The sequence below is a fragment of the Oncorhynchus clarkii genome, chromosome 7 (assembly GCF_045791955.1).
Source record: "Oncorhynchus clarkii lewisi isolate Uvic-CL-2024 chromosome 7, UVic_Ocla_1.0, whole genome shotgun sequence".
Classification (NCBI taxonomy): Eukaryota; Metazoa; Chordata; class Actinopteri; order Salmoniformes; family Salmonidae; genus Oncorhynchus; species Oncorhynchus clarkii.
Genome location: NC_092153.1, coordinates 84978208 through 85002308, shown reverse-complemented (window position 1 = coordinate 85002308; position 24101 = coordinate 84978208). Strand labels below are relative to the sequence as shown.

The 24101-nt window shown below is 45.5% G+C and overlaps 1 protein-coding gene across 2 annotated transcripts in view; it reads left to right on the top strand.

Annotated features, from left to right (window-relative positions):
* Positions 1 to 6999: 6999 nt before the first annotated feature.
* LOC139413935 (filamin B, like) overlaps positions 7000 to 24101 on the top strand; it is a 99665-nt gene continuing 82563 nt past the window's right edge. Inside the window, exon 1 of one of the 2 annotated variants that reach the window (XM_071161804.1) lies at positions 7000 to 7420. In XM_071161804.1, coding sequence (XP_071017905.1) covers positions 7129 to 7420 — 292 coding nt within the window. In that variant the 5' untranslated portion in view covers positions 7000 to 7128. The remainder of the gene's footprint in view (positions 7421 to 24101) is intronic. The other variant, XM_071161805.1, reaches the window with a different exon arrangement.

The window sequence follows — 24101 nt, the reverse complement described above, 5'->3', positions numbered from 1 at the left end:
CCTGTAGCGATATCAATGCCCTGCGGCCTCCAGAATTCCAGACACACCTCCCTTAAAGCTACAGTCTGGGGTTCGAAAAACAACAACGCGACTGCCCCGCCTCTTATTTTGGTATAAGTCTGAGAAATGGGATCCATTTAATGTAACCCCTCCAATAGTCACAGAGGCAGTTATAAGGTCAACCATCAATGGTACTCCACCTCTTTTAAAGAACCGCTCAGTCCTCTTTTAAAGAACCGCTCATTCCTCTTTTAAAGAACCGCTCATTCCTCTTTTAAAGAACCGCTCAGTCCTCTTAAAGAACCGATCAGTCCTTTTAAAGAACCGCTAAGTCCTTCTTTTAAAGAACCGCTCATTCCTCTTTTAAAGAACCGCTCATTCCTCTTTTAAAGAACCGCTCATTCCTCTTTTAAAGAACCGCTCAGTCCTTCTTTTAAAGAACCGCTCAGTCCTTCTTTTAAAGAACCGCTCATTCCTCTTTTAAAGAACCGCTCAGTCCTTCTTTTAAAGAACCGATCCCAGTCCTCCTGTAAAGAACCGATCCCAGTCCTCCTGTAAAGAACCGATCCCAGTCCTCCTGTAAAGAACCGATCCCAGTCCTCCTGTAAAGAACCGATCCCAGTCCTCCTGTAAAGAACCGATCCCAGTCCTCCTGTATTGAACCGATCCCAGTCCTCCTGTAAAGAACCGATCCCAGTCCTCCTGTAAAGAACCGATCCCAGTCCTCCCGTAAAGAACCGATCCCAGTCCTCCCGTAAAGAACCGATCCCAGTCCTCCCGTAAATAACCGATCCCAGTCCTCCTGTAAAGAACCGATCCCAGTCCTCCCGTAAATAACCGATCCCAGTCCTCCTGTAAAGAACCGATCCCAGTCCTCCTGTAAAGAACCGATCCCAGTCCTCCTGTAAAGAACCGATCCCAGTCCTCCCGTAAATAACCGATCCCAGTCCTCCCGTAAAGAACCGATCCCAGTCCTCCCGTAAATAACCGATCCCAGTCCTCCTGTAAAGAACCGATCCCAGTCCTCCCGTAAATAACCGATCCCAGTCCTCCCGTAAATAACCGATCCCAGTCCTCCTGTAAAGAACCGATCCCAGTCCTCCCGTAAATAACCGATCCCAGGCCTCCTGTAAAGAACCGATCCCAGTCCTCCTGTAAAGAACCGATCCCAGTCCTCCTGTAAAGAACCGATCCCAGTCCTCTTTAAATTACCAAAATAACTCTTTGTATTCCCACTGCCCTGACTTTGAATGAGGACTCTTTTGCCAGTTCACTTCACCCATGTTGTGGTCCGAGTCCTGTTTGCATTCACATTATGTTAAGAAAGGAATCAAGATATCTTTCCAACATTCACTCAATGCATTCTGGGTTTTTACAAAGTGCAGGACAAGCTATTTCATCAGAATGTGTTATCAGACAGCTAGATATACCTACTTACATTTTGGAAGCTAATAGATTGCATTTAGTTAATAATTGTAATCAGAAGATACTATTAACATGTAAATCTTATTGGTAACAGAATAAACAGAAGAATAACTGCAGATTCAATAATGCTGTCATTGAAAACTGTCCACCCAATGTAGACTACTGGTGGTTCTCACCAAATATGTTGTTTTATTCACAGTATTTAAATAAACCCAGAAGAAACAGTTGACGAAGCTCTCTTAGCCTGTAGTTCAACATATTGCAAACAAATCATCTGAACTACAAAACTCCACACATTTTAGAATTTATGGGCATCCTTAACAATCGCTAATCACCTGCTCAGCATAATCTCTCTATTGGGGAACCAATGAGACGAGGGGAGACAGTGTTACAGTTGTCTAGTGGGAGGGGTTATATCAGTAGTCTAGTGGGAGGGGTTATGTCAGTAGTCTAGTGGGAGGGGTTATGTCAGTAGTCTAGTGGGAGGGGTTATATCAGTAGTCTAGTGGGAGGGGTTATATCAGTAGTCTAGTGTGAGGGGTTATATCAGTAGTCTAGTGTGAGGGGTTATATCAGTAGTCTAGTGTGAGGGGTTATCACTCTCCTTCTTGGTCAAATAGCCCTTAGACAGCCTAGAGGTGTGTTGGGTCATTGTCCTGTTGAAAAACAAATGATCGTCCCACTAAGCGCAAACTAGATGGGATGGCGTATTGCTGCATAATGCTGTGGCAGCCATGCACGTTAAGTGTGCCTTGAATTCTAAATAAAACACAGACAGTGTCACCAGCAAAGCACCCCCACACCATTACACCTCTTCCTCCATGCTTCACGGTGGGAACCACACATGCGGAGATCATCCGTTCACTTTTCATCCGTTCATTTTTTTCTTAATACATTTTTGGGGGATTTGTATGTATTGTTAGATATTACTAAAGCTATAAACATAAGCATTTCGCTGCGCCTGCAATAACATCTGCAAAATATGTGTACGTGTTCAGTGAAAATGCTTAACAATCATCAACTACAGTTTTAACACACTAGCTGTTGTGGAACACAGTGATCCTGATTCCCTCAGCCAGCTCTCTGTGATCCTGATTCCCTCAGCCAGCTCTCTGTGATCCTGATTCCCTCAGCCAGCTCTCTGTGATCCTGATTCCCTCAGCCAGCTCTCTGTGATCCTGATTCCCTCAGCCAGCTCTCTGTGATCCTGATTCCCTCAGCCAGCTCTCAGTGATCCTGATTCCCTCAGCCAGCTCTCTGTGATCCTGATTCCCTCAGCCAGCTCTCTGTGATCCTGATTCCCTCAGCCAGCTCTCTGTAATCCTGATTCCCTCAGCCAGCTCTCTGTGATCCTGATTCCCTCAGCCAGCTCTCTGTGATCCTGATTCCCTCAGCCAGATCTCTGTGATCCTGATTCCCTCAGCCAGCTCTCTGTGATCCTGATTCCCTCAGCCAGCTCTCTGTGATCCTGATTCCCTCAGCCAGCTCTCAGTGATCCTGATTCCCTCAGCCAGCTCTCTGTGATCCTGATTCCCTCAGCCAGCTCTCTGTGATCCTGATTCCCTCAGCCAACTCTCTGTGATCCTGATTCCCTCAGCCAGCTCTCTGTAATCCTGATTCCCTCAGCCAGCTCTCTGTGATCCTGATTCCCTCAGCCAGCTCTGTGATCCTGATTCCCTCAGCCAGCTCTCTGTGATCCTGATTCCCTCAGCCAGCTCTCTGTGATCCCGATTCCCTCAGCCAGCTCTCTGTGATCCTGATTCCCTCAGCCAGCTCTCTGTGATCCTGATTCCCTCAGCCAGCTATCTGTGATCCTGATTCCCTCAGCCAGCTCTCTGTGATCCTGATTCCCTCAGCCAGCTCTCTGTGATCCTGATTCCCTCAGCCAGCTCTCTGTGATCCTGATTCCCTCAGCCAGCTCTCTGTAATCCTGATTCCCTCAGCCAGCTCTCTGTGATCCTGATTCCCTCAGCCAGCTCTCTGTGATCCTGATTCCCTCAGCCAGATCTCTGTGATCCTGATTCCCTCAGCCAGCTCTCTGTGATCCTGATTCCGTCAGCCAGCTCTCTGTGATCCTGATTCCCTCAGCCAGCTCTCAGTGATCCTGATTCCCTCAGCCAGCTCTCTGTGATCCTGATTCCCTCAGCCAACTCTCTGTGATCCTGATTCCCTCAGCCAGCTCTCTGTAATCCTGATTCCCTCAGCCAGCTCTCTGTGATCCTGATTCCCTCAGCCAGCTCTCTGTGATCCTGATTCCCTCAGCCAGCTCTCTGTGATCCTGATTCCCTCAGCCAGCTCTCTGTGATCCCGATTCCCTCAGCCAGCTCTCTGTGATCCCGATTCCCTCAGCCAGCTCTCTGTGATCCCGATTCCCTCAGCCAGCTCTCTGTGATCCTGATTCCCTCAGCCAGCTCTCTGTGATCCTGATTCCCTCAGCCAGCTCTCTGTGATCCTGATTCCCTCAGCCAGCTCTCTGTGATCCTGATTCCCTCAGCCAGCTCTCTGTGATCCTGATTCCCTCAGCCAGCTCTCTGTGATCCTGATTCCCTCAGCCAGCTCTCTGTGATCCTGATTCCCTCAGCCAGCTCTCTGTGATCCTGATTCCCTCAGCCAGCTCTCTGTGATCCTGATTCCCTCAGCCAGCTCTCTGTGATCCTGATTCCCTCAGCCAGCTCTCTGTGATCCTGATTCCCTCAGCCAGCTCTCTGTGATCCTGATTCCCTCAGCCAGCTCTCAGTGATCCTGATTCCCTCAGCCAGCTCTCTGTGATCCTGATTCCCTCAGCCAGCTTTAAGTTACACGACACCACTGGCAGAACTAAGGTGATGTTCACAGCCTATGCAGTAATGTGAATCTGAAATGGCACCCTTTTCCCTATATAGGGCACTACTTCAGACTATGGCACTAGGGTGCCATTTCTGACACAGACATGACTTTAATGAATAGCTCAAGCTGCTCTCAGGACTACAGAACACAGCAGGAAGAGAAGCAGAGTGACCCAGACTAGCCATGCAGTCACTCTGTCTACTCTGGTTTAGCTAAGCAGGTGGATGAGCTGATGATGTGTGTAGTGTGATTACTGTTAAATGATAGGACAGTCAGTTTGTCATCAGGCCCTGAGGTGAGCCAGACAGTGACGTTGTTATCTTGTGGTGAGTGAGTCAGTGAAGGATGAGTCTAGACAGACGGAGAGAAAACGAGAGAGAGGGACTGATCTCCTGGAGGGACACAGAACAGAGGCGTCATGCACTGAATTGTCTTTGATGTGGGCACAAATGGCCATGTTCATTGAGACATGGAGAGAGACAGAAAGACACAGGAAGAAAGAGAGACAGGAAGAAAGAGAGACAGGAAGAAAGAGACACAGGAAGAAAGAGAGACAGGAAGAAAGAGACACAGGAAGAAAGAGAGACACGGGAAGAAAGAGAGACACGGGAAGAAAGAGAGACACGGGAAGAAAGAGAGACACGGGAAGAAAGAGAGACACAGGAAGAAAAGAGAGGGAGACAGACAGACAAATAGACTGAGAGGGAGACAGACAGACAAATAGACTGAGGGGGAGTGAGACAGATAGACAGACTGAGATGGAGGGAGACAGACAGACAGACAGACTGAAGGGGAGGGAGACGGACAGACAGACCGAGGGGGAAGGAGACAGACAGACAGACTGAGGGGGAGGGAGACAGACAGACTGAGGGGGAGGGAGACAGACAGACTGAGGGGGAGGGAGACGGACTGACAGACTGAGGGGGACGGACTGACAGACTGAGTGGGAGGGAGACAGACAGACTGAGGGGGAGGGAGACAGACAGACTGAGTGGGAGGGAGACAGACAGACTGAGGGGGACGGACTGACAGACTGAGGGGGAGGGAGACGGACTGACAGACTGAGGGGGAGGGAGACAGACAGACTGAGGGGGAGGGAGACAGACAGACTGAGGGGGAGGGAGACAGACTGAGGGGGAGTGAGACGGACAGACAGACTGAGGGGGAGTGAGACGGACAGACAGACTGAGGGGGAGAGAGACAGACAGACTGAGGGAGACAGACTGACAGACAGAGGGGGAGGGAGACGGACTGACAGACTGAGGGGGAGGGAGACGGACTGACAGACTGAGGGGGAGGGAGACGGACTGACAGACTGAGGGGGAGGGAGACGGACTGACAGACTGAGGGGGAGGGAGACGGACTGACAGACAGAGGGGGAGGGAGACGGACTGACAGACTGAGGGGGAGGGAGACAGACAGACATTCAGACAGATAGGGGGTCGGCCATGTAGAGGTGACCCAGAGAACAACAGGTTTGGATCATAGTGACCACATCATGTAGAGGTGACCCAGAGAACAACAGGTTTGGGTCATAGTGACCACATCATTCTGGCAGGTTCTCTTTACATCTCAGGGAACCAAACTATACGTCACTGGACTGTGAGAACAAAGACAAGTATACAGGGACAGGAAATGTACATTGACACTCACACACCAGGAATGTTTGTTGGGAAGAATTGGTGGTGTTACACACACACACAGAAGCTTTGATTGGTAAAGTAAAGCCTGGGGGATGAAACATTTCTTTATCTCTATAAACTCTTCAACGATCAACATAAATCTGTCATAAAGCCTTGACATCGCAACATAAATGTAGGTTCGTGAAACAGAGTTGAACTCAACAGCTGTCACTCGCTAGGCTGCAGGCGTGGCAATGTGTCTCTGCAAGAAGTTGTGATGCAATGTAGAACCACCCTGTGTGTGTGTGTGTGTGTGTGTGTGTGTGTGTGTGTGTGTGTGTGTGTGTGTGTGTGGTACCACCCTGTGAATCACCAGAGATCACGCATTGATCTGTTACACCGGAAACACCACAGAATCTAAAATAATCAAAACTGTGGTTGCCATAGAGACACATCTACACTCCGGGGGGGGGGGGGGGTTGGATGGTTGATGTGAGGTCAGGACTTGTACTATAAGGTGTGGTCCTGTGCAGTCAATGCCATTGACTGTGGACCGCTATGTAGTTGAATGTGATTGCTTTTATTAAATATGTGTGTTTTGTTTTGTTATTGTGTTTTCACTGCTCTCTTGTAAAATATATTTTTAATCTCAATGTGACTCCCTGTTTAAATAAAGGTTTAATATAACAAATATAAATACATATTATACCTCCCTTTAAATCCATGAGGCCATTCATAGTGGTTATGTCCAAAAGTAACACTTTAAAATGATGATTTGTTTAGATATCATGTCAGTGGAACTAATTTGGTAATAAATCTGATAAATTAACACCTTATCAGATACAGAACCTCGAATAGTTTAAATTCCACCCAAATTGAATCTGTGGAATTTAGTGCAGCAAGAAGAGGAGGAGGAGAACGATGTGTTCAAAGAGGTTTTCAAGAACTGTCGTTTATCTACAAGGAGTAGCCTACACACCTGAAAAGTATGACAGTTGATTATACCTGTGAGATGACAGGTAATAAATTAGGGCAGGACCGGAAGAGGAGCCAAACAGTGAAAGTGTCGTCATCGGAAGTTGAAGTCGTTACAGGGATAAAGAGCAGTGCGCATGCGTAAGGCCACAGAGCGGTGAAAGACTCTGGACCGCAGGACACTGAACAGTTCAAACGCAGCGGAGCCAGCGACAGGAACACAAGCCTACAACTCCAAACTATCTAAGAAAGAAAGCGGGGGGGAAAACCCGTTAACGAGATGCCGGTTACAGAGAAAGACTTGGCAGACGACGCGCCATGGAAGAAAATCCAACAAAACACTTTTACTCGCTGGTGCAACGAGCACTTAAAGTGTGTGAACAAGAGGATAGCCGACTTACAGTTGGACCTGAGCGACGGGCTGCGACTCATCGCCCTGCTGGAGGTACTGAGCCAGAAGAAGATGTACCGAAAGTATCATGCTAGACCTACTTTCCGCCAGATGAAACTCGAGAACGTGTCCGTGGCGCTGGAGTTCTTGGACCGGGAGAATATCCGACTCGTTTCCATAGGTAAGATACCGTTTTAATTAATGTCACGTGGTCCCGTCTACCTGATGCCAATCGAAGTACTTTTTGTTTGGAATGATATCCTAGTCACTTCTGTATTGACATTTAGTCTATATTTGTATCATATATTTAGCTGATCCTAATGGAATGGGCTTGATAAGTTTTCAGTCGTATGTACGGGATACACATGTACACACCGTCCAGCGAAATGCTCACTTGCAGGTTCCTTCTCAACAATGTAACAAGAAATAATGTGAAAGTTAATGGCTCAGTAGAATATAATGAACAAGTACAATAAAAGGAACAATTTAAAGTCCAACATTTCCGTGTTTTGGGAAGAGGGGATTGTGCAGTATTTAGAATTCTTAAGACGGAAAGCAGCAGTTCCTGTGTGTAGCATGGTTGTGTGTTGAGGTGAGGAGAATCAGTCTGGTTGAAATGTTCAACAGTCGGATGTCCTGCATGGATGGGAGCCCGGTCCCAGTGACTGACGGTGCCGTCATCACTAAACGTTGGAGGACCTTGCGACCGTGAGACTCGGAAATTACCAAGCCATGACTTCAGGTCAGAATTCCGAGATGGATGGCTGTTCAAAAGAGATGCCCCCCCCCCCCACCCCCCAGTTGCAGCTCGTTTTCCGAGTTCCCAGATGTTTTGAACGCGGCACTATGCCCAGTACATCGGGACGTATCTCATTACACCATACGTCTTCACGGAGTCTTGCCGCACTACTGAATGGACAAGTGTATTGTTTGTAATGCAAGATCCGAAAAGAGACAGGCTCTCATCCATATCTAATTTATTTAGAGCGATTTCAAAATGTAACTTGTTATTCGAGACATGACAAATATATGGGTTTGGGTGTTTAACATGTTCTACAACTTTACAGCGCGTTGGCCGCGCAGGGCAGCTAGGTAAAAGCTTTGCTATGTTAAAGATGCCTCTGTAGCAAGCCACCAGCTAATGATCATTACCATCACAAACTCAGAGGGGGGTAACAGTAATAATTGCCTTAACACCCATTGTGTATTTAACATTCCTATTAACCTAATACTCGCTAATACAAATGGGTAAATGTTAAGTTGCTAGCTATCCCATAAAGCCGTCCCAGAAAACCACGAAAAACGCAAAGGAGAGATTCCACCTCGTTGTGGACGTTCCCATTGACATGCAGCAGAATGTAAGAGTGCTCATGGGTAATGTGAACCAGGCCTGAGACTAAAGTCCATGTTGTGTCAAGTGCGCTCAGGTGTGACCTCACCTGTAAAAGGTTCTCGTTTGAGGACCTGGGGCGGGTGACGACTATAGAGCCCCACAGTGGAGGTGTCCCATAAAACCTAGCCGTCAAACAGGGAATTGGTTCTAATAGTTTGTCCACCCTTCATGTTTCCAATAGGGGATTTTAGAAACACTTAAAATAAGAGCTCTGTTTCGTGTAGGTTTATCCTGGCGTGATTTGATAACCATGTAAATCTCACGTAACAGTTTAGTCATTGAATTGTTTGTTGACCAAGTTCCCCATGCACCCCATGCACAGATTTCGACAGTTAAAAACCCTCTCGCTTCGCCTCTTCCTCTCTGTTGTAGCCTAGTATATTAGGTCATGTCTCAGTGTGATGTTTAAGGTGCAATTCCAGTCTTTTAATTGGTTACCACCTACACCTTCTACCTGTTTTTAGAATGGTCAGATGTGTACAATGGTTTAATGTTGGCCATCTAGTACGGTTGGTCTTTTACAAATGGTAGAGGAAGATGCGACCTGGTCACAGTTCTGGCACACTGCGATGTTTCACCCAGAAAGATATGGTAGTTTATCAATGTTTACATATGAATGGCTTTTTAATATGGTCCTACATTTGGCGAGAGGTTAGAAAGTGCAGCTCAGTTTCCTCCTGAGGTGCTGACCTGTTGCACCCTCTACAGCCACTGATTATTTCATGCTGCGTTCTTGAAGATATTCACATGTTAAAACTAACAGATCTGGCCATAATTGCCATGTACTCTTATAACCTCCACCCAGCACAGCCCTCAGAGCCTGGTTTCTTTCTAGGGAGTATTTCCTAGCCACTGGGTTTCTATATCTGTATTGCTTGCTGTTTGGTTTCAGTATGGGTTTCTGTATAAGCACTTTCACAACTGCTGATGTATGAAGGACTTTATAAATACCTTGGTTGTCCTGGGGATCGGTTTGTGAATTTCTCTCTGTAGGTGAGGGATCGGTTTGTGAATTTATCTCTCTGTAGGTGAGGGATCGGTTTGTGAATTTATCTCTCTGTAGGTGAGGGATCGGTTTGTGAATGTATCTCTCTGTAGGTGAGGGGTCTGTTTGTGAACAGTCTCTCATCCCACTGTAGGTGAGGGGTTTGTTTGAACACAGTCTCAGAACCAGCTGGCTGAGGGGACTCTACTCTTAGGTTCATCTCTCTGTAGGTGAGGGGTCTGTTTGTGAACAGAGCCCAAGAACCAGCTGGCAGAGGGGACTCTTCTCTAGGTTCATCTCTCTGTAGGCAAACAGAGCCCAAGAACCAGCTGGCAGAGGGGACTCTTCTCTAGGTTCATCTCTGTCGGTGAGGGCCCTGTGGGATCAAGTGCCTTTGAACGGATATGGTAGTAGGTGCCAGACGCACCAGTTTGTGTCAAGAACTGCAACGCTGTGTATCAATGGCCCAGCACCCAAAAGACATCCAACTGACTTGACACAACTGTGGGAAGCATTGGAGTCAACGTGGACCAGCATCCCTGTGGAACACTTTGGACATTTTGTAGAGTACACGCCCTGATGACTTGAGGCAAACGGCGGGGCTCGACTTAATAGTTTTGTACACTCAGTTTATGTTGAAGAGGGTGGGGCTCAAGCTACATCTCACCCCATGACTGAGGAAAGACATCCGTATTGTCCATTTTAACTGCATGTTAGTTTATGTACATGGAGTTTCTAATATTGTACCCCCCCCCCCCCCCAACACTTATTTCAGGCCATGTTGTATAGGAGGCCCTCGTGCCAAGTTGAGTCCAACACCTCTTTGGAATCAACAAAGCATGCGAGGATTTTGTTGGTTTGTCAATTAAGTTGTGACGACTACGTGGTATATTGGCAAGGAGACATTTGCTCAGGACATTGTTTTCACGGAGAATGTTGGCGTTTGTTGTTTTTTATGCTGCAGAGGTTGTTCCTGCGGTTGCTGCTTAACGCAGATTCCACGGTCATTATTGGGGTTAAATATTGTTGAAGATGCCGGCGCTGAGGATAATGCTAAGGTTTTGTGGTCGGTATATTATTTTGTTTAGGATACCGTCCACGCCACAGTCCATTTTGGGTTGGCGGGTTTTTTTTTCCTGTCTTTAGCAGCTTAGTTGTAAATGATTGTGAGTTTTACTCTTGTTTCTTTGTTTATAGAGCTGAAAAGTGTTTTATCCCTCGACCTGTTTTGGCTAGATCGCTCTTCATGTTTGTTTAGTGTGTTCTAATTTTCCCAGAAGTGATTTGATTCTTCAATCCCCATGGTCTGTTTTCAGTCATGCTATTCCTTGTATTTTTTTTTCTTAGTGTGTTTTGGCTCTGTTTTAGCTTCCGTCTTCACTATGGCGAAACACGTGAGGTTTTCTGGGTCTTTCTCGTGCCTTCGTAATGGATAAAAATCCACGTTGCTTTAACAACATCAGAAACATGCTTGGTCTTGTGTTCTTCCGGTGTCTGATTAGTAATCCAAACCAGCAGGGAGACTAGCTCGATGCCCCCACACACACACACGCAGCAAGGCAACGTTGGTTCACACCTGTGGCGGTTCAGCTGCCAAGGAGAAAGAACAGCATGTGTTTATTATATCAACTAGGTCCTTATCTTTTAAAGCCCTGTATGAACACATTGTATTTACTAGTTTAGAACGTCAAACATAACATGCATCACCATGGAAACGCCTATTATAGGGTGTGTGTGTGACCTGAGATCACTCCTCTTTGGTCTCCAGGAAACATGTGGTTGATGGATGGAGGGATGGTAACCTGGCAACATGATGAAGACTTCAAAGCTGAAGCTCTGGTTACCTAATAGTTTGTTATTGGCTTTTGATCTGAAAACCATGAGTTAAGCTCCAACGTGATTATTAAGTGATGTGCGAGTCCCTGATTTTTAAAATGAAAGGTTAAAGTAAAAATGTAGCTATTCAAACCTTGCAGCTGATGTCATAGATGACCGCTTCAAAAAAACAACATCAAAGTTAGTTGCTGCTATTTTGAGTACCATTACGACAAACAGAACCCATCCGTCAGGCTACATAATGCGCTCTATATGCTCTGCTGTCGGCTGCCACATCAAGAAAGGGGGAAATGCTGGTATCTTGTTTTATAAATTGCCAAAAGATCCAGACCGAGTGCTGAAATGGTTGGCAGCGATTTAATAAAATAGTTTTCTTATTTTAAATGTTTGTTTAAAAAAAATAAAAAAAAGTGGACGTAATGTATTTGTCTTTGCAGTGCTCATTTTGTTTCAGGTGAATGCTAATGTTAGCTAGCTCTTCAGTCTTGTAAAGGATCGCTAGCTTAGACGGCTAACTTACGGCTGGTTGTTCCACGGATGTGCTAGTTAACTTCCATTATTTGGTCAGTAGATAAGGCCACTGCTAATATAACAAATTTTAGCTAGACTAGCTGTGTGCTACCAAGCAATTACTGATGCTAATAGCTAGCAAGCGATTACTGATGCTAATAGCTAGCAAGCGATTACTGATGCTAATAGCTAGCAAGCGATTACTGATGCTAATAGCTAGCAAGCGATTACTGATGCTAATAGCTAGCAAGTGGTGGGTGTGTGTGTGCGCCAGACTAGAGACCTCTCCGGCGCTCGCACTACATGTAAACCTTGTTTGCCACCAAGAAGTGGTGATAAATAACCATGTAACAGCTTGGGATTTACCTACAGGTTTCGTTCCAGTGGTAAGCTAGGATTAGACGTTGCTAAAGCTTTGGAGGTCTCGTCTTGCTCGTACACATACACAAATAAGCCAACATTAACGTGTTACTTTGTATTTACACACATCTGTCGTGACCAGGATGTGAGTCAGACTCTACCAGTCACCACTTCTCCATCTGTAGTTCTGCAGGACCAGGATGTGAGTCAGACTATTGAATATTGATTGATTTTGAAGAGGAGGGAGCAATGGCAGACCAGCTCACTACTTAACTTTAATCCTAAATGAATGTTGACCTGAGAACCGGCCCCAGCCTTCTGCAGCACTAGATTCTGTCTCGGGTTCATTAGGGACAAAATGGAAGACAATTGAGTCATTTTAACTATCCATTGTGTATTTTGAAACTTTTTCCTATGGTGCTCCCAAATGAATACAACTTACCTGCTTTATGACTCATCTCCCATGATGCATGTTGACTTTCTCAATCTTTAAAAATCAATGCTCCTCCACACACACACACACACACACACACAGAAATTGCGACATGCTTCGCACACAACAGGTGGAGACGAACAAAATGACATGGTTCTGACGGGCCCTTCCCAACAATACAGTGAAATATATTTTTATTTTATTTAACTAGGCAAGTCAGTTAAGAACAAATTCTTATTTTCAATGACGGCCTAGGAACAGTGGGTTCACTGCCTGTTCAGGGGCAGAACGACAAATAGAAGGATAATGACAAGCAATTAATACTTAAAGAACTTGTTACTGAGTCGATGTGCATCGGTTCGGTGTAAATGATGTAGATATCAGTGGCAGTGGTTTTAAGATGCAATTTTTATTGTATGAGCTTGGCCTTTTTTATTGCTGTGTATTAGATGACTGTCATTCAATCCATTTACCCAGCTCAATTTAACATGGATAGGTTTACACTAGAATTTAATACTTGGAGGCGTTGTGCCTTTACACCTGTGGATGAACCATGTTATTTCCTTAGTGATGTTAAATTCTCAAAGCCCTGTCTGTGGATGGGGGGGGGGGGGGGGGGGGGTGTACTCGGCCCTCCGTTTCCTTTGTCTTGCTGATGTTGAGGTAGAGGTTTGTCATGGCACCATACTGACCCACCCCCAAAATAGTCTGTCTCGTTGTCGGTGATCAGGCCTATTACTGTCGTGTGATCAGCTAACTTGATTATGGTGTTTGGAATCGTGCGCTGCCATGCAGTCGTGAGGGAACGGAGTACATGAGGCTACCAGACAGTGTTGAGGATCAGCGTGGCAGATGTGGTGTTACCTACCCTTACCACCTGGGGGCAGCCCATCAGGAAGTCCAGGATCCAGTTGCAGGAGGTGTTGAGTCCCAGGGTCCTTAGCTTAGTGATGACCTTTGAGGGCTCTATGGTGTTGAACGCTGAGCTGTTGTCAATGAACAGCATTCTCACATAGGTGTTCCTTTTGTCCAGGTGGGAAAGGGCAGTGTGGAGTGTGCGTCATCTGTTGGGGTGCTATGTGGGTCAAGGGTGACTGAGATTGAATACGCTATATAAACTCTTCCTGTCCAGGAGGCTCTAATACAGTCTACTATATAAACCCTTCCTGTCCAGGAGGCTCTAATACAGTAGTCGGTACTATATAAACCCTTCCTGTCCAGGAGGCTCTAATACAGTAGTCGGTACTATATAAACCTTTCCTGTCCAGGAGGCTCTAATACAGTAGTCAGTACTGTATAAACTCTTCCTGTCGGTAGATTGGTGAGGTTGTTGCCAGCCCTGTACTACATAACAGTTTGCCCTGGCCTAGCAGAACCTCTACACCACCCCTCCCCTGGGAAAGGCCTTGTTGTGTTTTAAAGGCTGTTGAAAGCCTCCTTACCCCTCCCACACCCCTCCTTACCCCTCCCACACCCCTCCTTACCCCTCCCACACCCCTCCTTACCCCTCCCACACCCCTCCTTACTCCTCCCACACTCCTCGCACACACGCATACACTCATCTGCTTCTCGTGAACGGTTACTAAACTTATGAGTCTCTAGAAACAGCGAGGTCATGCTGATGGAATCCTGCTCCATGTTTTACCGCCTCTGGCCACCGCAAGAGAGGCCTCTGGCCACCGCAAGAGAAATCGAGTAATACTGACATGGAGAGTTAATGATGGACTGGCCCATATGGCTCCCTGCATTTTAGACAGAGCTTGACATAAGCTTCTGTTTTGAGACTACTCCGTGTCTGAATGGTGACCTCTAGGCAGTGGGGATTCACTCATTCCTCTGCACTAAGGCAAGCAGAACATGGTCATTAATTTACCTCCCTTCGTCTGCCATGTCACAGCATCCAGTGTCATTTAACTTTGTTACCTTCTGCTTGTGAAATCATGAGCTAGCCCCATAGCCCAACGGTGAGACTGTAACAGGGCTTTTCCTATTTTAATGGGGTGTTTTCAGGCTATGGGTGCTGTTCAGCTTGGCTTAATTGGTGATGAATTTCACCTAGGAAGGCACGTGAAACGCACCCCTCATCAGGGACTGATCCTTCACTAGAGACATTAAAAAAAAAAGTTTTTTTTAAACCTTTTCTGGTTGCTAGTGACGAAGTCCCCAACTGAACTCTTAAGACCAGTTTTTAAGGATGAAATATCAGAACTCAACTTGTAACTGTTGTTGCTGTAGATCATGTTAGCACATACCCCATAGACTGCCATTAATTGTGCTAACACTAGTTAGCATTGGCTTGCTAAACTATCTCGGTCTTCCTTCAAACTGGACACAGAGACATAAAATATTATATCCACAAGTTAATGTGACTGGGTCAGTAGATCGAGGACCGCATTGCCAAAATCCTGAAGTATCCCTTTAAGGTCCATGCTACAACTAGGTTCTGAAGTTTGACCTGGTTACCACCAGGAGGAAAAATGGGGGGGGGGGGGGGGGGTGCACAACTCTGGGCCCTGTGGTACCACCTCTGTCATTGGTACCACTACTATGCAGTCTACAGTGAAGGTCTGGGTCCTGTCCTACGCCTTCCTTCCCTCTGAGGCTTTTATGCTGCTCAGATGAATGCCTTGGTCTTCAAGGGTTGTATCTCCATTATATGACTTCATTATAAAGCGTGATTGAACAAGCAGTGGGACTTAGTGTTTTCGTATCACTGCAGGGTTACTGTTGTGAAATCTCAATGTTCAGTATAACCTATCCATCACAACCTTCACTCACTGTCTCTGTAGTAGGGGTGGGAATGTTTTAAAATGTTGGAAATGTTTAAACGAAGTTGATTCCTAACTGAAACCACTTTTTTCTCTGTGCTTTAAAATCACAGTGCAGCTATCACATTTTCTGTTTGTTTTATAGCCTAACTAGGCGATGGGCTATAAAGGGTAAGTTGTTAATTTAAATCAAACCAGAGGTGAACTTTAGACTGGTGAATTGACGAGGGATGCTAGACATGGTGAGATACGGATTACCAAGACCATGATAGGTCCTTAGTGATGTGCACCGAGGAACTAATGATGCCAGTGTGTTAAGTCTTCGGTCTGTAGAATATCCTTGTCTATTCATTGATCATAGGCTCTGCTTTACTGAAGTGGCAAGGCAATTTCTTGACTTATTGTCAAGATACAGCATCCCATCACGAGATTCAACTTCTGATCGCTGGTCCTAGTGTATCACTCTGACTCGGTCTGGTGGTCAACCTGCCTATACTGTGCCCCTCTCGTGTCGTCCCTCACTAGCTTGCGATGAAAGATGCAAGTGTTCGACTTGTTTCCGTACTTCCGAGACGTCTCATTTCCAAAAATACTGATTCTTAGGAGTTGATTCCTTAGTGGAATCTAATCTTGACACTCCGAAATGGGAGTTGACATTCAAAGAGTCGTGGAATCAAGTCTTTTGGAATTGGCGGCGCAAAGCAGCCAAGTCCTGTATGACAATACTATGAAGTTAAACGATACTGAATTTTGGATACTGAAATCACAAATTTGCCATGTGGAATTGAGGACCAGTAATGACAGGTCGGGTGCGATGCTTCACTATCTGAACGGGGTCGCACCCTAAGACCCAAACCTGTGCTGCCATTTGTGAAATCACATTTCAGCTGTGGAAATCCTCCATTTTATTTTAAACAAGTTCTTTCTCTTGACGTATATTGTATCCTAGTTATATCTCGTGTAGGGACTTTAGTTAACTACCCGGCTAAATCTGGTACGTTTACAATAAGGTCTATTCATATGCACTGTCCCAGTAAAACTACCTTTTAATAAAGGACTGATAAGTTGTGGTTCTGTCTGTCCTGGGCGTACAGGGCATAGTCGGTTTAAAGTCTAGTAATTCTTCTTGATGGATGATGTGGTGGACCCTGTTCCCTACACCTTCCCACGTCCCCCTCGCTCACCTTCTCTCCACATGGAGGTATGGCATCTCACAACCTGGTGCCACTCGGACCAGGCCACAATACCACTCTGTTACAGACGGAGAAAAGGAAACCCGGGGCCTGAGCTTGGTGGCCTCTTATCATATGATCTCATGCAGCCATTAAGTTTATTAAAGGAATTTCACCCCCACCTCCCTCTCTCACCCCCACCTCCCTCTCACCCTCGGAGCATGTAGGCATATCCTAGCCTGTAACTTTGGTGAAAACAAGAACACTGGGAAAGCTTCTATTTAGACCAGCTTCCTGACTCCTCTTAAAGGTCAGCGTTTGAGTGAGTTGCTGCTCTGTTATTGGAGTATGAGGTACTGGGAGCTAGGTGGGGCTTGGTAGTTAATAAATAACTCTGTTGTGTTTGTCCCCCCCCCCCCTGTACACCATGGGTTTACGTCATTCACTCTATTGGAGGAGTAGCTGTAAGCCTCTGAACACACCCTAACTCACCGGGGTGGCAGCGGAGTAGAGCTTTATCTTAACATTATATTACACAGAAGCTGTTTGGCAAATCAAATGTTATTTGTGACATGCTTTGTAAAACAGGTGACAGAGAACATGAAATACATTTAAGGACATTTATTGGAACTAAAATACCTTGTTTAATTAATCACAACTCCTGAGCAGTTTTTTTTCTGTGCCTTTGCACCGTAGCCCGAGACTGCTGCACAGTTCCCTGGGACTGCAGTGCAGAAATATCAGAAACACAAGATTGAACTTCACTTTCTAGCGCCGTGGTAACCAACCGGTCAAACGTGATCGACTGGTTGATCTTTAATGCATTCCTAGTCGATCGCCAAACACTTCTGTAGATAAACAATGATAAAGCCTTGTAAGTGTTTTATTCTTCATGGGCTGTTGGCAGTAGGTGCACCTGATTTCCACTGCCTGGCGCGCCGGGTAGGTGAACTTGCAATTTTTTTTAACCATTTCATACGTCTGAAGATACTAACTGCCTTCCTGGCGGGCCAGAGAGCAAATAAAGTGCACTGTCTGTTTCTGATGGGAGACCACTCTGGTAGGCCTGCCTTATGATCTAATAGCCACATTAGTCTACTTGGCCACAGTTTTAACTTAAAGCGGGTACAGCCTCAGTGTTCACAGTAAACTGGAGTCAGCTGGAGGTTTTGACAATGTTGAAGTTTGCGCTCAGCAGACCTGAAATTTTGCTCAGTGCTAAAAAAAAGAGGGGGGGACCTTTGCCCCCCTCCCCTGAGTCAATACAACGTAAGGCTCGTGTACAGTTGGTCTATCAAGATGTCTGTAGACAGTTGTCGTCCGTCATCAAACTTGTTGTTATGAAAAAAGTATAAACACGAAATTACAGGCTGCGTGACATCAGCAGCCTGGTGGTCTGAATTAGCATAACGGGTATATTTTAACACCAATAAACACATCTGTTTTTAAAAATATATTTAGTATACGTCAATTTAACAAACCAGGCAACTAAAAGCAACTTCCTAAACAATGTTTTGGTTTGTTTCTAGCTTGTTAGCTGACGAGCCAGTTCAAGTAATGATATCATAGCTGACAATGTCTTGAACTTTGACCCCCGTCTGCGTCAACTATAGTCAGTTTACAGGCAGTCCACTGGAGTATAAAGTGAATGCTGTTTTGGCCATAGACAGTTGTGGCATTCTAATTGTCTAGAGTCATGTCGTTAGACAAGGTATAAACCAGCCTTATCACCTTGGGCAGTGATTACAGCTGAGTCTTTCTGGGCAAGTCTGAGCTTTCCACACCTGTATTGTGCAACATTCTGCCCGTTATTCTATTCAAAATTCTTCACGCTCTGTCAAATTGGTGGTTGTTCATTTGCTTGACAACCATTTTCAGGTCTTGCCATATTTTTCAAGCAGATTTAAGTCAACTCTGTTACTTCCTCTCAGGAACATTCACTGTCTTACTAAGCAACTCCAGTGTAGATTTTTACATTGTGTTTTGGGTTATTGTCCTGCTGGAAGGTGACTTCATCTCCCAGTGTCTGATGGAAAGCAGACTGACCCAGCTTGTCCTCTAGGATTTTGCCTGTCCTTAGCTTCACTGTCTATTTTTAATCCTGGATAAACTCCCCAGTCCTTAAGTACAAGCAGACTCATAACATGATGCAGCCACCACTTTTTGACAATATGTAGAGTGGTACTCAGTGCTGTGTTGGCTTGGATTTGCCCCAAACACAACACTTAGAACAAGATGCATGTTTTTATGTAAAGTCACTGTTTTTAGTGACATGGGGGTATTGATATACTTTGAATGGTGTATTTAACTTCATGCTCAAAGGGATATTCAATGTCTGCTTTTATTTACCCATCTACCAATAGGTGACCTTTGTGAGCCAATGGAAAACCTCCCTGGTCTTTGTGGTTGAATCTGTTTGAAATTCACTGCTCGACTGAGGGACACAGTTATCTCCGTGTTGGGTACAGAGATGAGGTAGTCGTTCAAAAAGCATGCTAAAAATTATTGTACAGAGTCTGCAACTTGTGATTTAAGCACATTTTTACTCGTTAATTTATTTAGGTTTGATAGAGGTTGAATACTTAATGACTCAAGACTTTATTTTTAGTCTAAACATATTCCCAGTGATCTCAATTCAATCAGTTTTTTAAAATCAGGCTGTGTGTTGGGTGGTTTGTGTGTTGGGTGGTTTGTGTGTTGGGTGGTTTGTGTGTTGGGTGGTTTGTGTGTTGGGTGGTTTGTGTGTGTTGGGTCCGCTGTGCAGCATTGATGGAGATGGAGCAGAAATTGAGTAATGGTTCTTATCAGGATCCTGTCAGAACAGGTTTAATAATAGGGTGTGGACTTATACCGGAGTGGCAGCAATATCCTTTCACTCTTACTTTCTCTTACTCTTTAGAGCTCACTTTCACTCATTCTTTCTCTGGTGTAGGCTGAGAAAGTGATTGAGATGCTGTTCCTTTGTTTGTGAATCATTAACTCAAACACCAGTAACTTCAGGAGGTGGAGAAATTCTCCTGTGGTTTTTCTCCACAGCTAGATGCCTGCACATAAAATGGCACTCTGTTACCTCCTTTTAATGCTTTACTTTAGGGGATAAAGCCTGAGATTGCAAAAGTGTGTGTGCTGAGCGTTGGGTAACCAGGTAAATGACGGAGGCTCTGCCTGTGCATGCCTCGGTTTGACGAGCTGTGAATTATAGTTGATGTTAGGGAATACAGGCAGCTGCCAGAACACAAACTTTGTGTGGTATAGGCTCTGTCCCAGATGGCACAGTATTCCCAGATGGCACAGTATTCCCAGATGGCACAGTATTCCCAGATGGCACAGTATTCCCAGATGGCACAGTATTCCCTTCCCTAACTGCTCTACTTTTTAACCAGAGCGCTATGGGCCTTGATCAAAATTCATCCACTAAATAAGGAACAGGGTGCCATTTGGGACTGAACATACAGGGCATTTAGAAAGTATTCAGACCCTTTGACTTTTCCCACATTTTGTTACAGGCTTATTGTAGATTTCATTTAAACAGTTTTTTCCCCCCCATCTACACAACACCCTGTAATGACAAAGCAAATACAGGTTTCTGGAAGTGTTTTAACTGAAATCACATATGAAAATTGTCTGGGTGGCCTTTTAAATAATTGTTCAGGACTATGATGGCTTGGGGGGTAGAAGCTGTTCAGCAGTCTGGTGGCTTGGGGGGTAGAAGCTGTTCAGCAGTCTGGTGGCTTGGGGGGTAGAAGCTGTTCAGCAGTCTGATGGCTTGGGGGGGGTAGAAGCTGTTCAGCAGTCTGGGGGCTGGGGGGGGGTAGAAGCTGTTCAGCAGTCTGGGGGCTGGGGGGGTAGAAGCTGTTCAGCAGTCTGGGGGCTGGGGGGGTAGAAGCTGTTCAGCAGTCTGGGGGCTGGGGGGTAGAAGCTGTTCAGGAGCCTCATGGACCGAGACTTTGTACTCCAGTACAATTTTGACCATTTGTTTCATACCAGATCATCATGTTTTTACTGTTCTGCGAGTCGTGTAGGTGCCTTTTGGGTAACTGCAAGCGCCATTCTCTTGCCTTCCGTCTGGCCACTTTACCATAAAGGCCTGATTTGGTGGAGTGCTGCAGAGATTGTTGTCCTTCAGGAAGGTTCTCCCATCGACACAGAGGAGCTCTGTCAGCGAGACCATCGGGTTCTTGGTTTTCTCCCTGTCCAAGGTCCTTCTCCCCGATGGCTCAGTTTGGCCGGGCGGCCAGCTCTAGGATGAGTCTTGGTGGTTCCAAACTTCTTCCATTTTAAGCATGATGGAGCCACTGTGTTCTTGGGGACCTTAAATGCTGCAGAAATGTTTTGGTCTCTTTCCCCAGATCTGTGCCTCGACAATCCTGTCTTGGAGCTCTACGGACAATTTCTTCAACCTCATGGCTTGGTTTCTGCTCTGATACACTGTCAACTGTGGGACCTTGTATAGACAGGTGTGTGTGTGCCTTTCCAAATCATGTCCAATCAATTGAATTTACCACAGGTGGACTCCAATCAACTTGTAGAAACATCTCAAGGATGATCAATGCAAACAGGATGCAACTGAGGTCAATTTAGTCTCATAAACAAGGGTCTGAATGCTTATGTAAATAAGTTATTTCTGTATTTTTTTTTTAAATTAGCAAACATTTCTATACCGGTTTTCACTTTGTCATGGGTTATGGGTCGGGGGAATTAATTTAAATACATTTTAGAAAGAGGCTGTAACGGGGAGAAAATCGAGGGGTCTGAATATTTTCTGAATGCACTTCATATTGAGGGTGTTTCTGAACTGGGTTTGAACAGTCGTACTACTCATCTTCTCTGCACTGTATTTTCACTCTCTGCCACTTCATAATCTAGTGTTTCCCCATGTTGTGTTATCAGTGCGTCGCTATGGGAACAGAATAACACAAACTGTCTTTAGAACTGTCTTAACAGGCTCTGCATGTAACGGAGAGGTACTCACGGGCATGAAACTAGTTTCGGGTGTTGACATGGCAACCTGAGTCAGCGGTCTGGTGATTGGTTGGTTTGACCTTAACCTCGAGACCTGGTGTTGTTCCAAATGGCTGAATGCCCCGCCCCTTTACTACCAGCAACATGGACGTCACTAACCAATCACCAGTTTGTGATAAGTTGGCGTTATAATGGTGTTTTCCTGGTGGTTTAGAGCCACTCACTTGTAAACTCAGCAAAAAAAGAAACGTCCTCAATGTCAACTGTGTTTATTTTCAGCAAACTTAACGTGTAAATATTTGTATGAACATAACAAGATTCAACAACTGAGACATAAACTGAACAAGTTCCACAGACATGTGACTAACAGAAATGGAATAATGTGTCCCTGAAAAAAGGGGTCAATCAAAAGTAAGTCAGTATCTGGTGTGGCCACCAGCTGCATTAAGTACTGTAGTGCATCCTCATTGACTGCACCAGATTTGCCAGGTCTTGCTACCCCACTCTTCCATCAAGGCACCTGCAAGTTTCCAGACATTTCTGGGGGGAACGGCCCTAGCCCTCACCCTCCAACAGGTCCCAGACGTGCTCAATGGGATTGAGATTCTGGCTCTTCGCTGGCCATGACAGAACACTGATGCTCCTGTCTTAGTCCCCATGCCGTTTCCTGTCTTCTAGAATGGCATGGGGACTGTCAATGGTGCTGTGAAAAGACATCAGACAGAAGAGCGATGGAGGGAGGATGAAGACTGTCTCAAAGGAGTTGTCCCCTGTGCAGCATGAATATCACAGGACGAAGAGGACTTCAAACCCGGCCGCCGCTGGGCCAATTGTGTTCCGCCCTATGGAACTCCCAATCACGGCCAGTTGTGATACAGCCTGGAATCGAACCATGGTCTATAGTGATGCCTCTAGCACTGAGATGCAGTGCCTCAGACCGCTGCGCCACTCGGGAGGGCTCTTCCTCTTCCCATAACCCTTCAGACAGGCCATTCGTCTACTTTACGCAGCAGATAACCCCTTCAGTCATATTTCATATTGATGTCTGTTGCATCAATGAAGTCTCATTCTTGTGCATCCAGCCAGTGTGGTTTTAATATTTCTGCAACATTGTTAAATCAACTTTTCAGATTTTACAACTACCTTCTGCTGTCCAGCAGTGTACATCAGATCCCAGTGTTTGTGACCATGAGAAACACAGTACAGCAGTCATCAGTATTATCACAGTCCTGTTCATCTCTGAGGGTATTCCAAACAGCACACCTATTGTCTAATGGGGCCTGGTTATAGGGTGCCGTTTTACTACAAAGACCTTGGTCTGGGATTACACTGCCTCAAACAGGTCTGTTCTGGTCAGGGAGTGGGTCTGGGGACTGGAAGTCTCTGCCGCCACTGTCAACAAAACGCCGAGATGGCCACGTTTTTATAAAGGTAAGTCATTGTACCAGTAAAGAACTGAAATAATAGCCCCTCCCCTTGGCCCTCGGGTAAAGTGAGAAGTAGAAATGCTTGGCCGTGAGATCGACACGGCTCCAGCTTCAACCATAACAATGACAAGCTTAAAGTTCAGTCTCGAGACCCAGTTACTTCCTGGGGGCTTTACTTTGAAACGACGTAAGATTAGGAAGTTAACTCTTGCGTTCCTCAGGTGGCATAGCGGTTATTTGGATGTTGACCAGACAAACGACTCGTCTGAAGTCTTTGGCTAAACTGGCGAACAGACGTTTTCATCTCATCAGAAACTTGATGGAACCTCGAACGCCCCTTTTCATGACCTGGTCTCGGTGTTCAGACTAGAGATGTTCTATCCAATGGATTTAACATCAGACATGACTCAACAATGAGCATCTCAGTCGGACTGAAATTATTATTTATTTTTTCCCCCAACAGCCCTCTAGTCAACTAAAGTGTCGGCCTGATGTCATTGGTCTCGATTGTTAATGATAGATTCGTCTTTCAGCTTTGGTAATACCCACTTATAGAATAGCACTTAGCTGTGGAGATCAGGGTGTGGCCAGACACCCAGCACAAACACTGCTGTGTTTAACCAGCACTTTTATTTGAAGTGGCAACAAGGAGAACCTGATCGTTTACTGAGATGTGTGTTGAAGTGTTTCTGTGTGGTAAAATGGATGCAGGCCTTTAGAATGTGTCAGGTAGTGCTTTTTTTTGAGGTCTGTTCAGTTAATAAAGCAATCACGATTTCAATTTCGACAATTTAAATAAAAACGTTAACTGCATTATGTGGGTTGACTGCTGTAACAATACTAAATAAAACGAGATATAGAAGTCCCAGGCTGGTGGTGGCTGTCTATCACTTATTCACATTACAACTTAAATATTGTATTAAAGTAATGAACACATGTTTTATTTAACGACTTGGGTTCTAAGTCTAATTTTAAATAGAGCTGCTTCCTGTGTCTGACTGCCTCAAGTAAATGCA